General features: G+C 41.7%; 1 protein-coding gene across 1 annotated transcript in view; it reads right to left on the bottom strand.

Moving 5' to 3' along the window:
• Positions 1 to 23,785, bottom strand: part of LOC126336579 (AMME syndrome candidate gene 1 protein homolog) — a 53,344-nt gene that overhangs the window by 6,144 nt on the left and 23,415 nt on the right. The window contains exon 3 of the mRNA XM_050000436.1: positions 23,521 to 23,726. Coding sequence (XP_049856393.1) covers positions 23,521 to 23,726 — 206 coding nt within the window. The remainder of the gene's footprint in view (positions 1 to 23,520; positions 23,727 to 23,785) is intronic.

The raw sequence follows: 23,785 nt of genomic DNA, 5'->3' as shown, positions 1-23,785 counted from the left end.
ACACACACATTTATTGTATCTCACACCAAAAATGAAATACTGTAATTTCACTTAAGTTAAGAATTACAATATTTTAGCATTACTGATGTTTAAAATATTTTTGTGTATGATGTCCTAACATGAAATGACTGTATGTGAATCTGAAGGTTAAGTAAGGATTCAGTCAACAGCAAGAAAAGGTAAATAGGACCCAGTAGGCCACAGTATGAGCCAATAATTTGTATGATATATCCAAAAACAAAGACTTCTGTCTCTTGGTAAAACAGATTCCCTATTTACAATTTAAAAAAAGCCAAACACACAAAGTAACATAAAAACAAACTCAAACAGAAAATTTTGAAGTAATGTGGTTTTTTTAAATGCTTAGTGGCTATCCAGCAGCAATATGTTAACATTCTGTTCTGGAACAAATGCTGTAACAGATACGTAAACCACTATTGAAAAGACTATACATGAAGTAGGGGGTAATAATTCATAAATATTCACGTCAAAGAATACGTCTTCATGAGTCCCCAAGAATGAAATCATTTGAGTAAAACGAACTTTTAAAAATGTTTTACAGACACTGCTACTAGTCACAAAATTTGTAGACACTCAAATTATTTAACAAAGCAACATGTTTTGAGGTATAAATCTCATCTTCAGGCTACAATGGCAGTACAAAAACATTTAACAGAAGTACATGCAGATATTAAGAGTGTTTTGTAGGGTCTTGGCCTGTGCTACTTCATTTGTGTTCAGATTTCTGGCTACAGTGCCGTGTGAATTTCATTCAGGGTGTAGGAAAGATCCACCACACACAAGTAACTTAAGATAGGTGGTACTGACAGTTCATGGCAGCCAGAAGGTCAAAAGAGTGTGCAAGGCATCTCATTGAAGTCTTTGCAAGTCACATAGTGAATCAAACAGATATTTTTCAATGTCAAAGATTGTAGTGAGGAAGGTGTTACGTATGCAGGTATGTTTTTAAACTGTACAAAGGGGGATTTGTGCAGGTCCTTATGCCAGCAGACAATGTGACAATGTGTGAGTTTCGTTAAGGATTGCAGTTAAATATGGAGGACACTGTTTTTATAAAAAGACTCATCTTCTGCAGATCAACTTTCCATGTAAGTGGAAAGATACAAATGGAAAGATGAACACACACACAATGTCCGTACCTGGCACAGTGAGAAACCACATACAATGATAGAGCATCAGTGTGACTCTCCAAAACGAGAACTTTTTTTGGATTTTTGCATGAGACTCTTCTTCAAACAACGAACAGTGATGAGTAACTCACTGCCACACTTGTTGGTGACCTCTTTGTAACCCCAGCTGAAGATCAGTGATGATGATTACATTGGCAATTGGACAGTGTTCTGCCCTATTTTCACAGGAATGTACGAGAGCATCTTTATAATGTTCTTCATCAAAGCTGGATTGGACGGGCTGCAATGGCAGACAACAACCTTCTTCCTGGCCACCCCGTTCACTGGATTTAACACCCTGCATTTTCTTTCTGTAGAGGTTTGTGAAAGACTGAGTTTATGTACAGCCAACACCTGTGTCCCTGAAGTGTGTTACCAGATGAAGGACACACAGCAGGCCATCTAGGAAGAAATAGTTTACCATGTATATGAGTTGTGTGACCAAGGGTGTATATATTGCAAGATTGTGATTAACACATCAAAAACTTGTGGAGAGTGGTTATCCCATAGAAAGAAGTAAATCAATTTATTGCTAAATTTTAAAACCACACCTTTCATTTACAAACACCCTGTATAAATGGAGCAAAGCTGCATTCTAAACTGAAGTAGATTTTCAAGAAAGTTTTTATTTATTTTTTATTGTTTTTCCCCATGTAGCTGTTCTCAAACAAATTGCAATCAATTGGATGTCCCTTAGGAGACTCATGCCTCTAACCCGTTACCCAACCAGTGAAAAAGGTAGGCACAATGTAACGTGGAATCCAAGGCAAGTTTCGTTTCTGGCAAAGCTCCACATCATTAAGACAGAAATGCCAGGTTAAAGTGCAGAGTAAAAGAAAGTGATTCTGCCAAGGTTTGATCCACAACATTTCAATTTCCAGCTACATGGTCTCCTCAGGGTGTATACGTGGACAAGGAAAAAAATTCCCGGATTTCCTGGTTAAAAATACACTTTCTCCTGGATGAAAACACATTTTTTCCATGTTATTAAGTCACAGTATATTTTTCCTCCGAACTGTAAAACTTATCAACCCTTTGAATGGTTACGTTTTTATACACGGTCGTAGAATTTCCCGGTACTTTAGAAAACGAAACTCAGGGAGGAAAACTCCTTTTGGAAAGATTTCTTTATGTGCAGCAACATGTACGCTGCACATTTTCGTATTACAAAAGTATAAATTCGAATTCCACCAAACACCGCATGTTACTTTCCGAAACATTGTAATAGAGATTGCGATGCATTTTTGTAAGCCAGTCATAGCTCATGTCACGTGATCCCACCAGCCGATGACAGCGGATGTTCAGACCACAGGACACTTGATGTAGTCAGCTATAGCAACATCACTTATGTAGTGGGGATACACAAACATGAAAAGTTGATGTTTTAAATTAATATACATAGTGTTGCTACAAGAAAAGTACAGCTTTAACATATAATATTGGTCACTAAGTTTAATAAGCTGCGAGAGAAGCTAAGCTTTCACATATAATGTTGATTTTTTTGAACGTCTGATCCGGCTCGAAATACTTCTAAATGGCTCTTCATCAAACGCTCTTTGATTTAAGAAATTCATCGTACATTCTCGCACATGGTTCAACTTGCATAAAAGGAAATTTACTTTGAAAGTAATGCTTTTCAAACCACCATTCACAATATTTTCCCGTGACCTGTTAGAAATGGGTTCATTTCAGTAGTCCTCAGAGAGCGCCAGATAACAAGCGCCACCACACTTTGGCAGCTGCTATGACGCAGGAAGCCCATATGTTCGTACATGTAAAACATTAAAATATCTTACAAAAGAAAAAAGACATCAGAGGATACTCCAAGAGCATCGGAATTTCGTGAACCATACTAAAATGGCACATTTAAAGTGCATACTTAAAGAGCACATTCATATGTCCAGATTCCCAATGAAGTAGGCCTCGACCTGACATTAAGCTTTTCAGAGTGGGTTTTGGGATGTAAATTTTCTTTGAGTACCAGTACTGTATTAACTCATTTTTGCTTCTTTATTATGGCATAATGCCATATGTGCTAGAAGATGAAAATGTGCACTTGAAATGCAGCAAGCAGTTGAAATTAGCCAATTTGACTGCCTCAGCATAAAAGATTAATAAAAGCCAAATTTCTTTAGCAAATCGACAAAAATAACTTCATTGTTCTACAAGGCAATTAATGCATAGCTGTCAGAAAAGTGGAAATCCCGCACCTCCCCCCTACCTTGAGCGTTTGAGATATGACGTCAAAAATTTTAAAAATCGAATTTTCAAAACTATGTTCATTTTGTAGCTCATATCTTTCTGAAGAGTCTGATACATGAAACAAATATGTTCCAGGGAATGTAAGACATTATTTGTTCTTAAGTGTGCCAGAGTGCAGTGCCACCCCTCTTCACACAGCATTATTCTATCGCACGTCACTGTATTTCGCTCTGTGGGATTGAAACGTATATATTTCGTACTGGATGGCATCAAACCATATTCAGAACAGAGGAAATTAAAATGTCCTGTGGTGCCTCTCCTGCTCCCTGTCGCCCGGTTTGACATCCTGCCCCTCCTTTTTTTATATATAAACCCTCGCAATTAATACTGGATGGGATTATTTGTAATCGGGAGAACAAGAACTCTTCAGAAAATTTTGCACTCTTTATTGCTTGTTAGCTAATAACTTGCTGTTTCGGGTGACATAAAATTAAATATAGGACAAACAAAACCAGTAAAGACAAAAAACAAGTTTACAGTACACACTTCTTCAATCCTGAGCTGCTAGCATTGTTTTCCCTCTAATCTTTCTACAGCTTTACACAGCGTGCTTTTCTTTCTGCGACAGAATCTATTATCTCATCGAAGTTCGTTAAACATTTTGCTACATGAAAAATCGAAATATTGTTGTCTAATACTGCATAAGCTGTCAATACAAACAGTACCCAAGACTGGCGTGGTTTCTCGGTCTGATTACATCTATTTTGTCACTGTCTGCTAAATAAAACAAAACAGTTCTTTCTAACATTGCAGAAATTGAACACACACCAAATAAACAGGATTGTTTAGGCACAAATGGTCATTTTTATAACACATCAGAATATAATTCACGAGAATCAACATAAAATGCCTATTAAGCCTACTAAAAGCAAAAAGCTTTATGTTAGAAAATAGTTTCACATTTCATTCATATGCCCCAGTTTATCGAGCCTGATAGATCGAAAAGTAGTAGTACGAGATTTTAATATAAATTTGGAATAGTCATATACTTCCCTAATTTGTGTGATGTCCCTGTTTCTTCTCCTTCCTCATTCTAACAAACAATCTTGTCATGACTAATTCTGGAACTATTCTTGCCTTTGTCAAAACTTATTCGCCAGTTAACTTCACTAACCCTGCCACAATCACAGGTTTAGTTATCCCTGAATATTCTCCAATTAGGTGTTGTTATGTCCCTACAAACCATTTTCCGCACTACTTCCAGAATATAACTTAAGCAGCTGTTAGACAGGGACTGTACAACTGGCCGTTACTTGTGTAGCGATCTGGACAAAAATTTTCTGACCAAATTTCATTTTCCTGGATACACCAAGAAGATAATACATAATATTTCTCACCTGTTATTTCTGTTAGTCGTTTATTTCCACTCTGGTAGTCTGAATCTATGGATTTCCCTAGTAATTATAACAACGCTTATCATTCGCAAACCCAATCAACCACATAATCAGACAGTGATTGGCGTTCACTCATCGGCTTTACTCCGCTCAGCTTGTATAGCCCAGTCCCCTTTTGACTGCAGGAAAGTTTATTTCTAGATGGGATGAGGATTCCCCTGACGGACACATCTTATAAACTATGCACAAATTCAAAAATCAACTTATGTTTTTACCATGAGACCAAACTGCTGATATCATCGGTCCCTAGGCTTACACACTACTTAATCTAACTTATGCTAAGGACAACACATACACCCATGCCCGAGAGAGGATTCAAACCTCCGACGGGGAGAGCCGCGCGAACCATAACTAGTCGCCATAGACCACACGGCGACCCCACGAAGCTTATGATTCATTCAGAAATCGACTAACAGAGTGTGTTCAAAGAGTAATCAATAGACCAACGTGCACTGGATGCAAGGCACTTTGTGAAACTATGTTTTTACTCCTGAAGAATATGAATTTGGCACCCCTCCATCGTAGATCCGAGCCTGCTGCGCACGCGTGAATCTAGCTTGGGCGTGGCAGTAAAATTTTTCCAGTTAGCACCTAGCTGCTTGCGGCGACTGCTTACACAGCAGAAGCCACATTTCTGTAGCCACAAACGGGAGAAGGTTCTACTCATATGCCACTCAACTGCACATGTGCATGAACCCGCTTGTAACTGCTAAAACAAATCTAAGGCAAACAGTTGTGACGTCACGATCATCAGAGGCAATTTGTTGTTATGAAGCATTGCATAGTTTCCTAAGGCCTTTGACACATTTTGCTGTTGGCAAACGCTTGTATGAGCGCTGTGTTTTGTTGTTGTATATGGCACATTTGCTTTGCAATTTATGTTTTTTCTTTTTTTCCTCATTCACATTTTATTGTTGCAGTATTATTCTGCAGTAGCGGGATATAGTAATATCCTTTACATGAAAAGGCTTTCTCGGCGAATCTTGATGATAAATTCTTCTCGGGTTGACAGCCGAGTCAATGCGTTGTTCTCCAGCAACGTTTCAGCAAGTTTCTTACTTGCCATCTTCAGGCGAAGTGTCAGGTTCACATCTCGTCCGGGTCTTTATAGCTGCTGGATCACGGGCATCTCTGCATCCTCGGTGCGGGTCGGGCCAATCAGGCGCGAGCGGAATTGGCGCGGCGGCGCGTGGTGGGGGGAAGCCGCGGGCGGCGGGTCCTGGCGTCTCGTATTGGTGCGGCCTGTTTATTCCATACGCCGCCACCGACCTACCTCCATCAGAGCGCTCTCGTCTCATTCTTGATAATAATGTATTTGACCCGCTGCTGTGTTGGAAGCCACTGTCCCGATTGACCAGGTTGTCACTAACCCGTATCTCCACTGCCTCTTTAATAATTGAGTCTCAGAAACCTTTCGCTCTACACAGTCTCTTGGTTTCTTCACACTGAAACGTGTGTTCTTCACTGAGGCTGTGCTCCACTGCCGCGGATTTTTCTTTTTGCCCGAGGCGGACGCTTCTCACATGTTCAGAGATGTGTTGCGTTATGCAACGCTGCGTCTGCCCAATATATTGTTTCCCACATTCACAGGAAATACTGTAGACACCAGGAGTTCTTAGACCCAAGTTGTCCTTCATTGAGCCCAGCATATTTCTGATTTTTGTTGGAGGATGGAAGATGGTTTTTATCTTGTTCTTCTCCAGTATCCTGGCAATCTTGGCCGTGGGTGGTCCTGTGTACAGGAGGAATGCCAGACCTTTGTTGTTCTCATCTTCCTGAAGGTTCTTCTCCTTCTTCTTGCTCATATGGAGAGCGCGTCTAATCTGCATTTCAGAGTATCCATTCATCTGAAAGGTTTTCTTCAGGTGCTGAATCTCAGCAGATAAACTGTCCTTGTTGCATATGTCATGAGCTCTGCGGACCAGGATAGTGAGCACGGATTTCCATTGTGCTGGGTGATGGCAGCTGCTGGCGTTGAGGTACAGGTCTGTGTGAGTTTTCTTTCGGTAGACCGAGTGTCCCAGTGTGCCATCCGTTTTCTTCTTTATAAAGATATTGAGGAAGGGTAGGCAGCCATTTTCCTCCATTTCCATTGTGAACTTGATGTTCTCGTGTACGCTGTTCAGATGGTTCAGAAATTCTGTTAGAGTGTCTTCGCCGTGCGGCCAGACCGCGAAAGTATCGTCCACATACCGATAAAAGACCTTGGGTTTAAGGCGTGCTGTTTCCAAGGCGATATTCTCGAAGTATTCCATGTACAGATTGGCGATACATGGTGCCAATGGGGATCCCATAGCGACTCCATCCACCTGTTGGTAAAACCTGCCGCCACACTGGAAATATGTGGTCGTGAGTGCATGGCGGAATACTTCCACTGTGTCTTCGTCGAAATGATTTTCCAGTAGTTTCAGGGAGTCCTCTAACGGTACCCTTGTGAAAAGGGATATAGCGTCAAAGCTGACCATAATATCATTTTTGTCAAGACGCCACTCCTTGAGTGTCTTAACAAACTCCGTAGCATTCTTGATGTGGTGGGGACATTTACCCACGAGAGGCTTAAGTAGTAGCGCCAGGTGTTTGGCTATACCATAGGTGGGAGAGTTGATCGTGTCTACTATCGGTCGTAATGGTACCTCCCCTCTCGTGTATCTTGGGGAGGCCGTATAACCGTGGTGGAACCGGAGCTCTGGGGTAAAGCCTTTTTATCAGGTTCTGGTCCAGACCTGAGTTGTTGAGAAGACAGATGGTCTTTCTAGTTACAGCTTTTGTAGGGTCCTTGTCCACTTCTTTGTAGGCCTGGTCCTGCAGCAGCGAATTAATCTTGTCCCAGTAGTCAGCCGCTCTTAGCAGCACTGTCGCGTTGCCTTTGTCTGCTGGTAGGACGACAGTATCCTCATTCTCGCGAGAATGCCGAAAACCAACATCTCGGCGGCGGAACGCAGGGCGATACGCAGCCTCAGAGAAGATGAGGATACTGTCAAAATGACAAATGTAACAATTATGAGAAGGAATGATGCTACTCACCATACAGCGGAGATGCTGATTCGCAGATAGGCATAAGGACTCTCACAATTAAAGCTTCCATGTTGACTGAGGATAGCCCAAAGATGTAGAGAATCGTGTATGAACAACACCTATTAGACGAATGGGGGCCCAACAGCTGATGAGTTTCAGTCATTCCAAGAGGAAGGAGGTACACGGCTCTGTAGTTCAACCATGCCTAGACAGTCTGCAATGTTGCTTTGTGCCAGGAAGGGCTCTCAACAAGGGAAGTGTCCAGGCATCTCAGAGTGAACCAAAGTGATGTTGTTTGGACATGGAGGAGATTCAGAGAAACAGGAGCTGTTGATGACATGCCTCGCTCAGGCTGCCCAAGGGCTACTACTTGCAGTGGCTGACCGCTACCTACTTATTATGGCTCGGAGAACCCTGACATCAACGCCATCAAGTTGAATAATGCTTTTCGTGCAGCCACAAGACTTCTTGCTACGACTCAAACTACGCACAATAGGCTGTATAATGCGCAACTTCACTCATGACGTTCATGTCGAAGTCCATCTTTCCAACCACGACACCATCCAGTGCAGTACAGATGGGCCCAACAAAATGACGAATGGACCGCTCATGATTGGCATCATGTTTTCTTCACCTATGAGTGCCACATATGCCTTCAACCAATCATCGGAGACATGGTTGGAGGCAACCCGGTCAGGCTGAATGCCTTAGACACACTGTCCAGTGAGTGCAGCAAGATGGAGGTTCTCCGCTATTTTGGGGTGGCATTATGTGGTGACGACATATGCTGCTAGTGGTCATGGAAGGCGCTGTGATGGCTGTATGATACATGAATGCCATCCTCCAACCGATAGTGCAACCCTATCGGCAGCATATCGGCTTGGCATTCATCTTCATGTATGGCAATTCGCACCCCCATCATGCACGTCTTGTGAATGACTTCCTTCAGGATGACAACATTGCTCGACTAGAGTAGCCACCATGTTCTCCAGACATGAACCCTATAGAACATGCCTGGGATAGATTGTAAAGGGGTCCTTATGGATGAAGTGACCCACCTACCACTCTGAAGGATCTACGCCGAATCGCCGTTGAGGTGTGGGACAACATGGACTAACAATGCCTTGATGAACTTGTGGATAGTATGTCACGACAAATACAGAGGTACTGGTGTGTACAGCAATCTGAACCACCACCTCTAAAGGTTTCGCTATATGGTGGTATAACAGAATAAAAAGGGAAGAAAATTTAGAACTTTAGTACTCATTGACGATAAAAATGTCCACAAAATACTGATATATTGGTTCATCAAGAATTATTTTCCTTACATTAAGTGAAGGTACAATTTACTCGGTTACCACGCTTGGTAGTTGAATTTAAGAACTACTGCTAATGAAAGCTCAACGTTGACAAATAGTTTTAACATGACGGCGGAGTGCACCGCAGAATTGTTGCCTTTTGAACATATAAGAACCTGCAGAATATTGGACTAGCTTTGTGATTGATTAAGAACTACTTTGCAAACTAGAACACTGTATGTTCTATGTAGGGGGAAATCATCAAATCTCTAAGAAGTTTTGGATGTACCTCAATCTCCACAATTGTCCACAATACATATGTAAATAATTTGCTGGTTACTGTAAGAAATTCCATGGGGCAGGTTACAAAATGTCCATTTAACTGATACTTGGGGCATATGAAACAGACCTTCCCGAAGACTGCTATGACAAGTGGACAAAATAAAAATAGCAAAAAACAGTTAACATTCTCAGATCGCATGGTTTGGAATACAGACAATTCAAGTCATTTCCGGCAGATCTCAAGTGTGAATATGGTAATGTTCCATATTTTTGTGAAGTATGCTGGTTGAGTCTAGGAGTTGGTTTGGAACAATTTTTTAATTTAAGTACAGATATAGCTTTATTCATGGATGCGAGAAGAAAACCAGTGAAAGAATTGGACGACCCACAGTGGATTTTAGACCTTGCAATATTTTAATTGACATAACCAAGCACCTGAATAGCTTGAATGTAGCTTTGCAAGGTAGAAATAAGGTAATTAGCAAAGTGTTTGACACTATTTTGGTGTTGAAGAGAAAACTGCTGTTGTGGGCAAAGCAACTGTCAGAAATGTCGTGTGCACACTTCCTGAGTGTTGCACTAGTTGTTAGTGAAAACAATTTGGAACTGGAGAGGCTCAAAGAACATTTTGATATTTTGATGGGTTTCAACTTCTGTTGAAGGCATATCTGATATTAGATTTCAAGAGTTAAATCGACTGGAATGCAATGTCAACCTTTTTGAGACTTCTTTTGCAGTTAACGTTGAACATGTTGGAAATCACTGATTTCAATGCAATTGCGTGCTGAAGGAGAAGTTCCACACAGCAAAAAAACCTTGGAAAGCTTCCACAAATATTTCCCATGTGAACAGTTTCCATTCTTATTTAATATAGCTTCTCATGTTTATAGTTTTTTTGGAACAGTAAACTTGTGCGAACTTGTATTCTCCGTAATGAAACTGGCAAAATCAGAGTTTAGTCTTACAGATGTTCATCCGATTGGAACAGTGCACCTAATGACCAGTACTTTCACACCAAAAATTGAAATGCTACTTCAAAATCATTGTAAAAAGGACAATGTAAATTAATGCTTATGTGCTCTGAACAACAGGTGTGTGTAAATATACCATAACATTTACAATACAAATGTGTTCGTTTTGTGTAAACTTCGGGTAAGCGCGTTTCACACTTACTTCCCACACACGCATGTTGTGCCACATATAATTGGCCTCCCAATAACTGTGTACCGATGCTGAGTTAACGGATGCCACATACGCCTGAAACGACCTCAGACACACGTGTGTTCCACCTGCACTACGTATGTCAGCTTGTCTATACCCAGCCATGTGCGCCAAGCGCTCCCACAGTGAAATGGTTCCCCCCCCCCCACCCCACCCCCACCTCCACCCCTGGTCTAAACTGCAAGTTAGTGGAATTTTTCAGGGCAAATTGATCTCCAGGAGAAGTGAAATAAATTAGCCCCCTTCAATCCAGATTTGAGATCCACGGACTTTTTCTTATGGGGATTTCTCAAATCTGAAGTGTATTTCTATAATGCGACTCCTCCGGAGCACTGAAAGAAAGTATCCATAGCCAATTTGCAACTATCCCAGTGTCTACATGCCAAACCATCATGCAAAATTTTGTTGATTGTATAAACGAATGCTGTGGGTGTCTTGGATTGCATTTAAAATATGATATTTTTAAAATCTAAATTCTTAGTATACCTCAATAATAAATAAAGATTTTACCTATAGAATTCAACAGATATTTTATTTTATTTTGACACATCAAATATAAACTTTCTTTTGAGTCGCCCTATACAAGTTACGTACCGCTACAGCTGGGTTACCACTTTGCTTTGCACAGTAATATCTGTGTAAATGTGCATGTTTCTGAAAAGAGTAACACTAATAAAACTGTGGACTTTGCAAGTTGGGGTGGCTTTCATGCCTCAACAATATAGCCAGTCATATTGCACATGCAACCACAATGGAGAGGTGTCTGTGCAGAGGTCAGAGTAACCCATGGGTCCTGAATTTGGGTTGGTGGCCTTTTCAGTAGTTAGGGGGGCAACTGTTTGGGTGATTGACTGAAGGGGTCTTGTAACATGGTTTTCCATTCTCTTGGGTAAAATAGGCCACCATTTGGATTTCTTGTCAGTGAGTAGAGAGGAGTAAACCCTCTGATTAAACGAAGGTTAAACATGGGCAATGGAATGTAGTGAAATTAGATATAGCGATGCTGAAGGCGTTAAGATTAAGAAATGGGACTTTAAGAATAGTGAATGAGACTTATTTAGGGAGAAAAATGTGGGACAACAGCTCAAGCTGAGAGGACATAAAATGCAGACAACAGGATGAAAAGTAGATCTTAAAAAGAAAACTGCTGTAACACCAAGTATAAATTTAAATATGAGATTATTTCTAAAGATATTGGTTCGGAGCATAGCCTTGCACTGAAGAGAAACATGGGTTGTAAAGAGTTCACACAGGAGAATAGGAGTTTCTGAAATGAGTTGGTACAGAAAAAAAGCTGAACATTAGATGGATAGATAAGACAACTAATGAAGAGATACTGATCAAATAGAGTAAAGAAATTTATGGCACTTGTTGACTATAAGAATGGTTCAGTTGCTAGAGAGGTGAGGGGTGTGGGGAGGGGAGGGAGGGCAGGGGGAGGGCAGGGGAGGACAAGGGGCAGGGGTAGGGGAGGGGAGGGGGCAGGGGTAGGGAGGGGAGGGAGGGCAGGGGGAGGGGAGGGAGGGCAGGGGGAAGGGAGGGAGGGCAGGGGGAGGGGAGGGAGGGCAGGGGGAGGGGAGGGAGGGCAGGGGGAGGGGAGGGAGGGCAGGGGGAGGGGAGGGGAGGGAGGGCAGAGGGAAGTGAGGGCAGGGAGGGAGGGGTAGGGGAGTGAGGGAGGGGGAGGGGAGTGAGGGAGGGGGAGGGGAGTGAGGGAGGGGGAGGGGAGTGAGGGAGGGGGAGGGGAGTGACGGAGGGGGAGGGGAGTGAGGGAGGGGGAGGGGATGAGGGAGGGGGAGGGGAGTGAGGGAGGGGGAGGGGAGGGTCAGGGACGGTAGGGAGGGGGAGGGGAGGCAGGGTGAGGGGAGAGGAGGGAGGGCAGGGTGAGGGGAGGGAGGGCAGGGTGAGGGGAGGGAGGGAGGGCAGGGTGAGGGGAGGGGAGGGAGGGCAGGGTGAGGGGAGGGAGGGAGGGTGAGGGGAGGGAGGGAGGGCAGGGTGAGGGGAGGGAGGGAGGGCAGGGTGAGGGGAGGGAGGGAGGGCAGGGTGAGGGGAGGGAGGGAGGGCAGGGTGAGGGGAGGGAGGGAGGAAGGGCAGGGTGAGGGGAGGGGAGGGAGGGCAGGGTGAGGGGAGGGAGGGAGGGCAGGGTGAGGGGAGGGGAGGGTGAGGGGAGGGAGGGAGGGAGGGCAGGGTGAGGGGAGGGGAGGGAGGGAGGGAGGGCAGGGTGAGGGGAGGGGAGGGAGGGCAGGGTGAGGGGAGGGGAGGGAGGGAGGGAGGGCAGGGTGAGGGGAGGGGAGGGAGGGCAGGGTGAGGGGAGGGGAGGGAGGGAGGGCAGGGTGAGGGGAGGGGAGGGAGGGCAGGGTGAGGGGAGGGAGGGCAGGGTGAGGGGAGGGGAGGGAGGGCAGGGTGAGGGGAGGGGAGGGAGGGCAGACGTAAAAACGGTATAGGTAGACTGACGCCTGACTACAGAGAGCATGTCTAAATGCATGTAGACTGCAGTAGCTACGTAGAAATGAAAAGGCTTTCACAGCTTTACTACTGGAATAAAGGTAACTTTTCTGTTACGTGAATGGATCATGTTCTTCATAAATAACCTCACATTTACATTTGAGATGAAACTAGAAAGTAAATCTGCACTAAGGAAAGATTAAAATGGTTTTATTTTACACTCCTATTTATCAGGGAATTCTAGTTTGTCCTTGACTTTATAAAGCAATTGGCAGCCATGACTGATAAATAATGCTCAACAGCACACACAATATATTTTACTGAAGGGGAAAAATGAACATACAATAGGAGAGCGTGAAGAAATTGTTAGTTTTTAGCAAAATACTGCGGATAGATAAATACACTCCTGGAAATTGAAATAAGAACACCGTGAATTCATTGTCCCAGGAAGGGGAAACTTTATTGACACATTCCTGGGGTCAGATACATCACATGATCACACTGACAGAACCACAGGCACATAGACACAGGCAACAGAGCATGCACAATGTCGGCACTAGTACAGTGTATATCCACCTTTCGCAGCAATGCAGGCTGCTATTATCCCATGGAGACGATCGTAGAGATGCTGGATGTAGTCCTGTGGAACGGCTTGCCATGCCATTTCCACCTGGCGCCTCAGTAGGACCAGCGTTCGTGCTGGACGTGCAGACCGCGTGAGACGACGCTTCATCCAGTCCCAAACATGCTCAATGGGGGACAGATCCAGAGATCTTGCTGGCCAGGGTAGTTGACTTACACCTTCTAGAGCACGTTGGGTGGCATGGGATACATGCGGACGTGCATTGTCCTGTTGGAACAGCAAGTTCCCTTGCCGGCCTAGGAATGGTAGAACGATGGGTTCGATGACGGTTTGGATGTACCGTGCACTATTCAGTGTCCCCTCGACGATCACCAGAGGTGTACGGCCAGTGTAGGAGATCGCTCCCCACACCATGATGCCGGGTGTTGGCCCTGTGTGCCTCGGTCGTATGCAGTCCTGATTGTGGCGCTCACCTGCAAGGCGCCAAACACGCATACGACCATAATTGGCACCAAGGCAGAAGCGACTCTCATCGCTGAAGACAACACGTTTCCATTCGTCCCTCCATTCACGCCTGTCGCGACACCACTGGAGGCGGGCTGCACGATGTTGGGGCGTGAGCGGAAGACGGCCTAACGGTGTGCGGGACCATAGCCCAGCTTCATGGAGACGGTTGTGAATGGTCCTCGCCGATACCCCAGGAGCAACAGTGTCCCTAATTTGCTGGGAAGTGGCGGTGCGGTCCCCTACGGCACTGCGTAGGATCCTACGGTCTTGGCGTGCATCCGTGCGTCGCTGCGGTCCGGTCCCAGGTCGACGGGCACGTGCACCTTCCGCCGACCACTGGCGACAACATCGATGTACTGTGGAGAGCTCACGCCCCACGTGTTGAGCAATTCGGCGGTACGTCCACCCGGCCTCCCGCATGCTCACTATACGCCCTCGCTCAAAGTCCGTCAACTGCACATACGGTTCACGTCCACGCTGTCGCGGCATGCTACCAGTGTTAAAGACTGCGATGGAGCTCCGTATGCCACGGCAAACTGGCTGACACTGACGGCGGTGGTGCACAAATGCTGCGCAGCTAGCGCCATTCGACGGCCAACACCGCGGTTCCTGGTGTGTCCACTGTGCAGTGCGTGTGATCATTGCTTGTACAGCCCTCTCGCAGTGTCCGGAGCAAGTATGGTGGGTCTGACACACCGGTGTCAATGTGTTCTTTTTTCCATTTCCAGGAGTGTATAACTTAGCAGTGTCTTCTGCTGCACAAGCTCAGTAACCTATGTTAACCTGATCGACTTTCACAGAAGCTAGATGACTTCATGACTTGACCATTGTGTGATCACAAAAATAACAGTCCTGCAGTTGTTGTTGATCAAATACAGTGTTCACTGACCTACTTTATAAAGCAATTTATGCTGGAGAACCTACTGCCTGCAACTCCAATGACTGGGTATGTCTCCGATAGTTGCAGGCAAAATATCAGTCATAGACTATGCCTTGCAATAATTCAATTCTGTTACCACAGTACTGCTTGACAGCTTTACATCATTTAAATATTTCAAAGTAACACTGAAAAGCAATATGAAATTGGATGAGCATATGAAGATTGAGGTAGGAGAGGTGAATGGTGGACTTCGGTTTATTGGAAAAATTCTGGGAAAGTGTGGTTCATCTGTATAGGTGGTCACATATAGGACACTAGTGTGACCTATTCTTGAATACAGCTTGAGTGTTTGGGATCTGTACCATGTAGAATTACGGGAAGACATTGAAGCAATTCATAGGCAGGCTGCTAGATTTGTTCCTGGTATGTTCAACCAACACACAACTGTTATGAAAACTGAAAAAATTTAGCAAACCAGCATTTGAAGCTGACTGCAGAACAATTCTGCTGCCACTAACACACATTTTACATAAGTGCCACAAAGAAAAGATACAAGAAATTAAGTCTCATGTGGAGGCCTATAAACATTTGTTTTTTTCTTTGCTCTATTTGCAAGTGGGACTTGAAAGGAAACAACTAGTACTGGTACAGGGTACCGTCCACCACACACTATACAGTGGCTTGTGGAGTATGAATGATGTACATTTCTAGTGTTCAAAATGTCTGAAAATCTGTGTGTGATGTGCTGAGCAGTCCTAAAACTGAACTACCCACTTTATTTTAGATATATTTTTAATTTTATAAGGATTGCTGAAAAAACAGTAACATTTGGATACCAACATCCTATCACGACTAAAATGAAATTTTACTATGGAGTGGCAATATCAACGAGTCACAGTGGAATCGGCCAACTTACCTGGGTGTAACACTTTTGCGGGATATGTAATGGGACAACCACATAGGCTCAGTCATGGATAAAGCATGTGACAGACCTCAATTTATTGGTAGAATACTCGGGAAATGCAATGTCTACAAAAGAGATTGCTTACAAAGTGCTCGTGAGACCCACCCTGGAATATTGCTGAATTGTGCGAGACTCGTACCACATAAGACTAACAGGGGGTAATGAATGGATACATAGGAGGCAACACAGTCACAGATTTGTTTGCCTGGTGGGAGGGGGCCACACAGATGCAGAAGAAACTAAACTGGTAAACTCTTCAAGACAGATATAAACTATCCCCAGGAAGCCTAATTATGAAGTTTCAACAACTGGCTTTAAATTATGACTCTTAGAAACACACCATCCCGTGTATCACTTCAGTAGGGATCATGGGGGCAACATTAGATCACTTACAGCGCGGACAGTAATATTTGAACATTATTACCAAACTCCATATCTGAACTGAACAGGAAAAAACCCTAATAACTGGCAAAATGAGACAGTCTCCGTCAGGTGCTTTGCAGAGTATAGATGTAGACGTAGATTTGAGACTTTGTGGTGGTAGTGGTGTCCCATGAATTACATTAAAATGCTACTTTTCTTTGTTGTTCCTATGAGAAGAACAACAGACCCACACAAGATGAGAAAAGATGTCAAAGTTATGCAGGTACTGAAAAGGGGAAGACCTATTTCACTGAAACTTTCATGAACAATCACCCCAGTTATAAATGAGGGACACAAAAGTACGTGGTCCAACTAAGTTTACTCATCACTTAAACTATGACATAGTCTCACTACATTTGCTTTGCAATTCCTACTGCATCCTTTCATTGAAGAACCATTACCTAACTTACCTGCCTCCCAGTGCTGCAAATAATCCAACTGACAGAGTTCTAGCTGCTGTTAGATTTTACTGTGACCTCTCACCAACCTCTTAACGCGATACCAAAAAACAGTAGCGACCAATGATGCCCACATAAGAAGACATTATACCAAATCATGTATCACAGATGGAGAAACAATGGCTGGCAAAACATACTTCTTAGAAACAAAGTACAAATGCAAACATTTACAACCTAACATGAGCACAATGTAGTAATGTTTTCTGTGAAACTAAGACAAATGGTAACACCAAAAATCATTCTACCACACACTTTACAGTAATAAAGTAACATACATAGGAGTAAATGACTATATGAGAAACAAACATTACACAGTATACAAAACACAGGCAAAACTCAACAGTAATATTAGTTTTTCATGGTATATTGTACAATAATACATACCGCATGTCCACAAAAATATCCTTCAAAAACCACGTTCATTCTGCATACAAATTTGTGGTGATGCTGCAACATCCCTATGAAAACTTATGTAGGTGATGCTTCCCAATGCAGCTGCATAGAGTTAGATGAGTTGTTCAAGGTCTTATAATTTCATTATAATGGCCTTTGATGAACAATAAGTGCAAGATTAAATACCATGAAAAAATAATACACCTCAGAGCATTGAGTGCAATCACACATTTTAACAAGACAATTTCATGTATACATCTCAAATCATTGAACAAAATAAACTATTTTTTATAGTAAGCACCACATACTGTGAAATGCACAAAATATTCATTAAACTGAAATATCTGACTACTCTGAACAAATCAAACTTTAATAATTTTGTAATCTATTTTTGCCTAGATGTAGTTCAACAACCATTATCCAAAATATAGGTTGACTCTTTAAACAGAAGGTTACAGCAACCAGCCACATTTTACAATGCTATTTATTTATTTACACAGTGCCATTACTGGTTTCGAACCAATTTTCTGACAGCTAGTTCATATTTTACATTACATTCTGTGTTTTGTTTCCCCAGTTGATGAAACTTCCTTGGGGTAGTGATGCCCTACAACCAAAGTAACATGCGAGACAAAATCTTTTTAATTGTAATTTTGCCTCAACAATTTTAAGTGATGTACACAAATTATAATTAGTAATAATTAATAATAATAATTTGTTTACATCACTTAAAATTGTCATGAGGGAAAATTACAATTAAAAAGACATTGTCTCACATCTTATTTTGGTTGTAGGGCATCACCACCCCAAGGAAGTTTCATCAACTGGGGAAACAAAACACACAATGTAATGTAAAACGTGAACTAGCTGTCTGAAGGTGAACCTATCGGTTCGAAACCAGTAATGGCGCTGTGTTAATAAATAAATAGCATTGTAAAATGTGGCTGGTTGCTGTAATCTTCTGTGTAAGTCAACCTATATTTTTTACACAGCCAAGGGCTTAAAATGTCAATTTTTGACAAAATAGCATTATCCCAAAGTAGAAAATTCTGTTGTGATTCTGTACATTACACAAAAATTAGGTACCCATATGAAGAAGAAAATTTGAAACTTTTAAAAGATTTTGATCTGTATCTTCTTAGTGTCTTCAGAGAAAATTAATTTTATGAGCTTAGCTTTAATTCGTCAGATACCTGTGTCGAATTACAACACTGTTCAGTAAATATTTATGAAATGTGGCTCTGTTGTTAGCAGATACAATGTGTCGAACAGTCAGTCTGTCATCTCAGAAGCGTGTACTATGCATGCACTTTTCCTTCTCCAGTTTCAAACATATTCATAAGGGAGCAGAGAAAGAATAATTTCTTCTTACTTCATGAAGAGTTGTCGAAGAGAAAAGACCTGTTTTATGCCTTTTTCCCAGCACCTAACATACAGATGAAGGAATATTTATATTTTCTATGTAATGGGAATTTTTTTCCTGAGAGGATCCACAAAACAACTAATACACATTTTCAAACAAAAACGTTTGGAATACTTCACAGCAAGAAAAAAAATCATTCAACACACTTGTGTGCATGACTGCAAGCAGTGTTATTTGATGGCAGAGATTCACTGTTCACATGAATGGGAAACTGAAAGAAAAGTGTGTGAACAGTACACCTGCCCATATTTGAATTCCATCATATGACAATTAATTTAATTGTTTCAGGCAGTGAAGGATAATGATGTTAACATGGAACAGTGTCTTCCCGAAGAGAAAATTTTGCAGAGCTAAATCTATCCTGCTTTGTTATCCCTTCTCCTGTTTCTGAACAATCCATTGGATGGTAGTCATAAATGTACAGAAAACTAATCTCACAGTTTGAAGGAAGTATTTACTTCTGAAACTTAAGAAGAAAAGGAGGGTAAAATAAAAAACTGGCAACATACAACATTAACATTCCCACAACACCGTGATCTCAATCAGTTGCTCAGGAGGCAATGATTATTGTTACCACCACCCAAAGAGTCACATGATACTGAGTTTTAAGTAGATTCTAAATACATGTCTGTGTATATTGAAAACAACTGGGCCCTTTGTCATTTACCAAACACTACTTGGTAGTGAAAGTGAACACTACATTTCTGCGACACGAGCACACATATGGACAAATTTCCTCATGAGTGACTATTTTGAAGTCCACCTCACGAGTAATCAAACAATGTGACAGTACGCTAGAGCAAAAAGAAAACAACCACCAGAAAGCAACAATCCTTCTACACATATCAAAATTTATTTCCTTCTCAGGCACATGTTGTAGAGTATATATGGTCATAAGCATGAAGTCTTACCCTCAGGGACAAAATGTCTTAGAAAATAACTTTAGTATCTTCTATAAATACCGAGAGTTACAATGCTGTCATGATACCAAGCACTGGAGGAACTGTATGTTATATTGGCGTCTTCAGTTACATGTTACTTCCACATTTGTCACAAATGGTTAAATTAATGTGATCATCATATCCCAGAAAGAATGCTCTGTAGCGAACATGGTATAGTCATAATGCTAGTGAGTGGACTTAAAGTTTTGCAGAACACACTTGGCAATGGGAGAAGTGTATGTACAGGCAATATCTTGTTGGCTGAGTGCCTCTTCCTCATGTCGAACAAACTGTAGAAGGATATTCTGACAGATGATTAGACATATCCAGTGTTGCACCTAACAAGTATCAGAGGAGTTAGGTCATGGTCTATGGCTTCCAACAGACTGTTCACAATTGGTCCTTTATGTTCCTGCCCAACACACTCAATCATATTATTCTCTCCCAGCCATCATCACACTCTCGTAGGATGGGCACTGATGTTAAGGCAGAATCTGCTCTCACTCTAAACATAGTGTTGAACCATTCATTCCTACAATTTTGTGTTTCCCAACATCATCAGAAATAGGCTGCACATCCATGAGATTTGGGTGCATGCATACAGTATCCTTGCTCTTAAACCAGCCTGATGTTTTGAATAGTTCTTTAGAAAAATTGTTCAGTACCTCAATGGTAGTGACAGTTAATTAATTGATGCTGTCCTTGTATATCTGGTATCTTTATTAGCCTAGTTTGAGGCATTTGGCAGCAGAACTCTGTTTCAGCAAGCCAAATACTGTTATCAGTTTAAAAGTCTCATGCTCAGTGTGTAGTACCTACATCAAACACAACAGGGAACTCTTAACCATTGCCTTTATTACTGCCATCTACAAGTATTTTAGTCCCATACTGTATGTTTCGATAGTGAAGGTTTCTTCTACAAAGCATGCATTTTGCAAATCCCATATAAATAAATACTGTGAACTTCTGGTTTCTGTCAGTTGTGTACAATTTCTCACACATTCCCTGTGTTGTCATAACAGAAATGGACAGCTTCCCTGTAAACACGGGAGAATAATTCACAAGCTCCCCAAATTACACACAGTTTAAGGAGTTGAATTACTGCCTAGATGAGTAAAAATCTTCATGGAAAAGCAAGTTATTGAAAACATTCCTTACAATGTGTTAACGTAATTCTCCATGGAAAAGTCAACAATAAGTTGAAAGGTTCATGCTTGGACACCCCCCCCCCCCCCCCCCCCACACACACACACAAACAAACTTTTGGAAGTGGAAATCTGTACTTATCAAGAGGTGAAATATTGTTAAGTGCAATAATAAAACTTGTGGCATAAACTTACCACTATGTTATTCCCCTTTCGAAGCACATTAATTAGCTATGTTCCATTAAATAGGCTCCAGAGACTTAATGGATCCAGTGATAAGTGGCTGTTTGCAACAACTTGTATATATGTGGTCTCAATCTGGTTACACCCAATACTCTTACAGTGGTAGTGTGATCACAGTTGGTCATTTGAAAAACTGTTTAAGTAAAGGAATGTCACATGCTCAGCACAATTTTCTGCATTTTGTCGCTACTTCGGTAGCTTGCATATCAATTTTGCTCTTTTTTTTTTTATCAGGTACTTTCTCATTTGGACTACAGATGTTAAGTGCACCTCCTTCCAGAACTTTCCACTGAAATCTGAAGTGCCCCTTGGGAACTGAACATGTGACCTCTGCATTTGCAGCCCGCAATGGTAATTAGTATGTCATGGTGGCTGCCTTGCAGAACTGGTTGATCACTGGATAATCTTTATCTCAAGCTTTCTACATTCAAGATCTTTGAGAGCTTTAGCTCTATCACACCCCCATTGTTCTCATTTAGAGAAGAGAAGTAAATGCAGAGACTCACATATATATATAGAAAATAATGGACGAACCACGGGGGCCTTTCACTTTGGTAGAAGTTACATTCCACAATTACACACACAATAAATGCTTTTCAGGTTCACTGAGAGAAGGTACGCAGTTCTTATTCACACAATATTTACTAACTTTCTCACTATTATGTACAAAGACTATTGGCTCACAACTGTATCTCTCAAGTGGAATGTGCCACAAGGACTTCATAAGCTGAACGAGAAAACCTTTAGCCCTCTCCTAACAGAAAACTGTTGTTTTATTAGATGTTGAAGCATGCTCCAAGAAGCTGCAATGCCCCCAGAACACATTACCTAGTATAGCTGACTACTGAAGCAGGATGAATGAGAAAAAATTGTCCGTTGTTGCTCATACTTACTTTCCATTAGTTTTTGCAACTTCCTGTTGCGTTGTTACAATGTGTTTCAGAAGGTGGTCTGAACAGGAACAGAGCTGAAGATGACAAGCATAAATTTACTAACAGCACCATGAAAAAGGCTCAATATCTTTCCACATTTAGACTTCTATAAAATGTCAGAGAAAGCATCTGTACACTCCATGTGAAGTGGCCATACAAATTGCAGTGTCCAGGCATACTACATTTACAGCCATCATTTTCTGTAGCACTGAACTAAGTAATCAGTGTGCATATGAAAGAAGACAGTTTCACGTGATGAGTCTGAACAAACTGTTGTGTTTTATAGTCTGACAATGATTTATGGATTTGTAGTTTTAGCTTGACGATGTCCAATATGGACAAACACTAGTTACTGTTATTCTGAAGAAATTCGGGTTGTCCCGACTAAAACCTAGGTAAATGGTGCAAATGACACTGTTAATTATTAAAATTAAACTGTTGTGAACCTGGAGGTCGATTTGGACACCACAGAACTTTATTTAGCGACTGTCATATTAGCATTCACTTGCTTTCTTCAGATTTGTGAGTTCACCTTCCCAGACAATAATAAGGAGGCCTATAGTTCATGTTGACTCCAAACAATAGTACAGCTTGGCATTTCGCATATACACAAGTTACTGTCAGATTTGAAAGGAGCGAAAGGTGTCTATGAGGACCTACTTACACCAAAACACGAATTGCTGACTTTGCTTTGTAACACTTCACCATAATCTCTTATTTCTTGTCATGAAGTGTAATAATATATTAACACTGCTGACTGTCATTTTCCTTCCTCAGAAACTTGACTATCTCCAACTGCTGTTTTTTGTGCTCTGACAAACATTCATAAAAGCAATGGATGTTGTAAAGTTTTGCAGTAATTGCATCCTCCGACTTTTTCACCTGATAACAATAACCTTAGCATTTAAACTTAAGAAGTGTTCATTAGCAGTTAAACATTTGAGTGAGAACACTGTATTTTCACAATTCTTCTGCTTGGACTTCACATTCTACCTGGCATCCTCTACAAAGATGTAAGACGATGCAGTGATAGCGATGCATTCCTTCATGAATCACGAGAAGGTACCTGGACACTTCTAATCTTACATAATCAAGGCATAATTGATACTTTGGTCATTTCTGAGACGGAAATTTTCTCACATAAATGTAAGCATGACATCATCATCAATTTATGAAATAGAACAACACACACTACAATACGATATGCAACCTACGCCACTCTCCTGTTAAGTAAATGTGAATATTACCTCAAACCAAACTCTGCAAAATACATCTATCTAACAGAGGCAGATGGAATGCACTCTCAATGTTTTCCACAACATTCCACACAACAAATTAAAAGTTATGACTAAAACAAAAGAGTTTTGTTATGAATTACATGCACCATACATGTGAAACAGTTTGGAAATTGTTTCAAAAATCAAATAAAACTTATTTGAAAAATATTAATTAAAATGAAATTGCACTGTGTGTTAATATAAGCTTAGCAAGTAGACAAATGTATCGTAAGTTTATTAAGTATACCTTGTTCTGGTGCAACCTCGGGAAGGTAGGTAGCCGTACGTTTGCTTCCTTTTTCATTGTGGAATTCTATTCGTATTCCATGCACCCCCACTTCCCAATCAAGGTAGTCCATGCCATCTTCAAAATGGCGGAGGATAGAGACGGATACGTGGAGTTTGGAGAACTCATCTCTTGTGATAGGACTGAACCGAGAGTCCTTGAAAGCACTTGCATCAAATAAAACAACACTGGTTATATGAAAAATACCATTTTCATTTCATGTTTT

The sequence above is a fragment of the Schistocerca gregaria genome, chromosome 2, assembly GCF_023897955.1.
Source record: "Schistocerca gregaria isolate iqSchGreg1 chromosome 2, iqSchGreg1.2, whole genome shotgun sequence".
Classification (NCBI taxonomy): Eukaryota; Metazoa; Arthropoda; class Insecta; order Orthoptera; family Acrididae; genus Schistocerca; species Schistocerca gregaria.
This window is presented reverse-complemented; position numbering and strand designations above follow the sequence as displayed.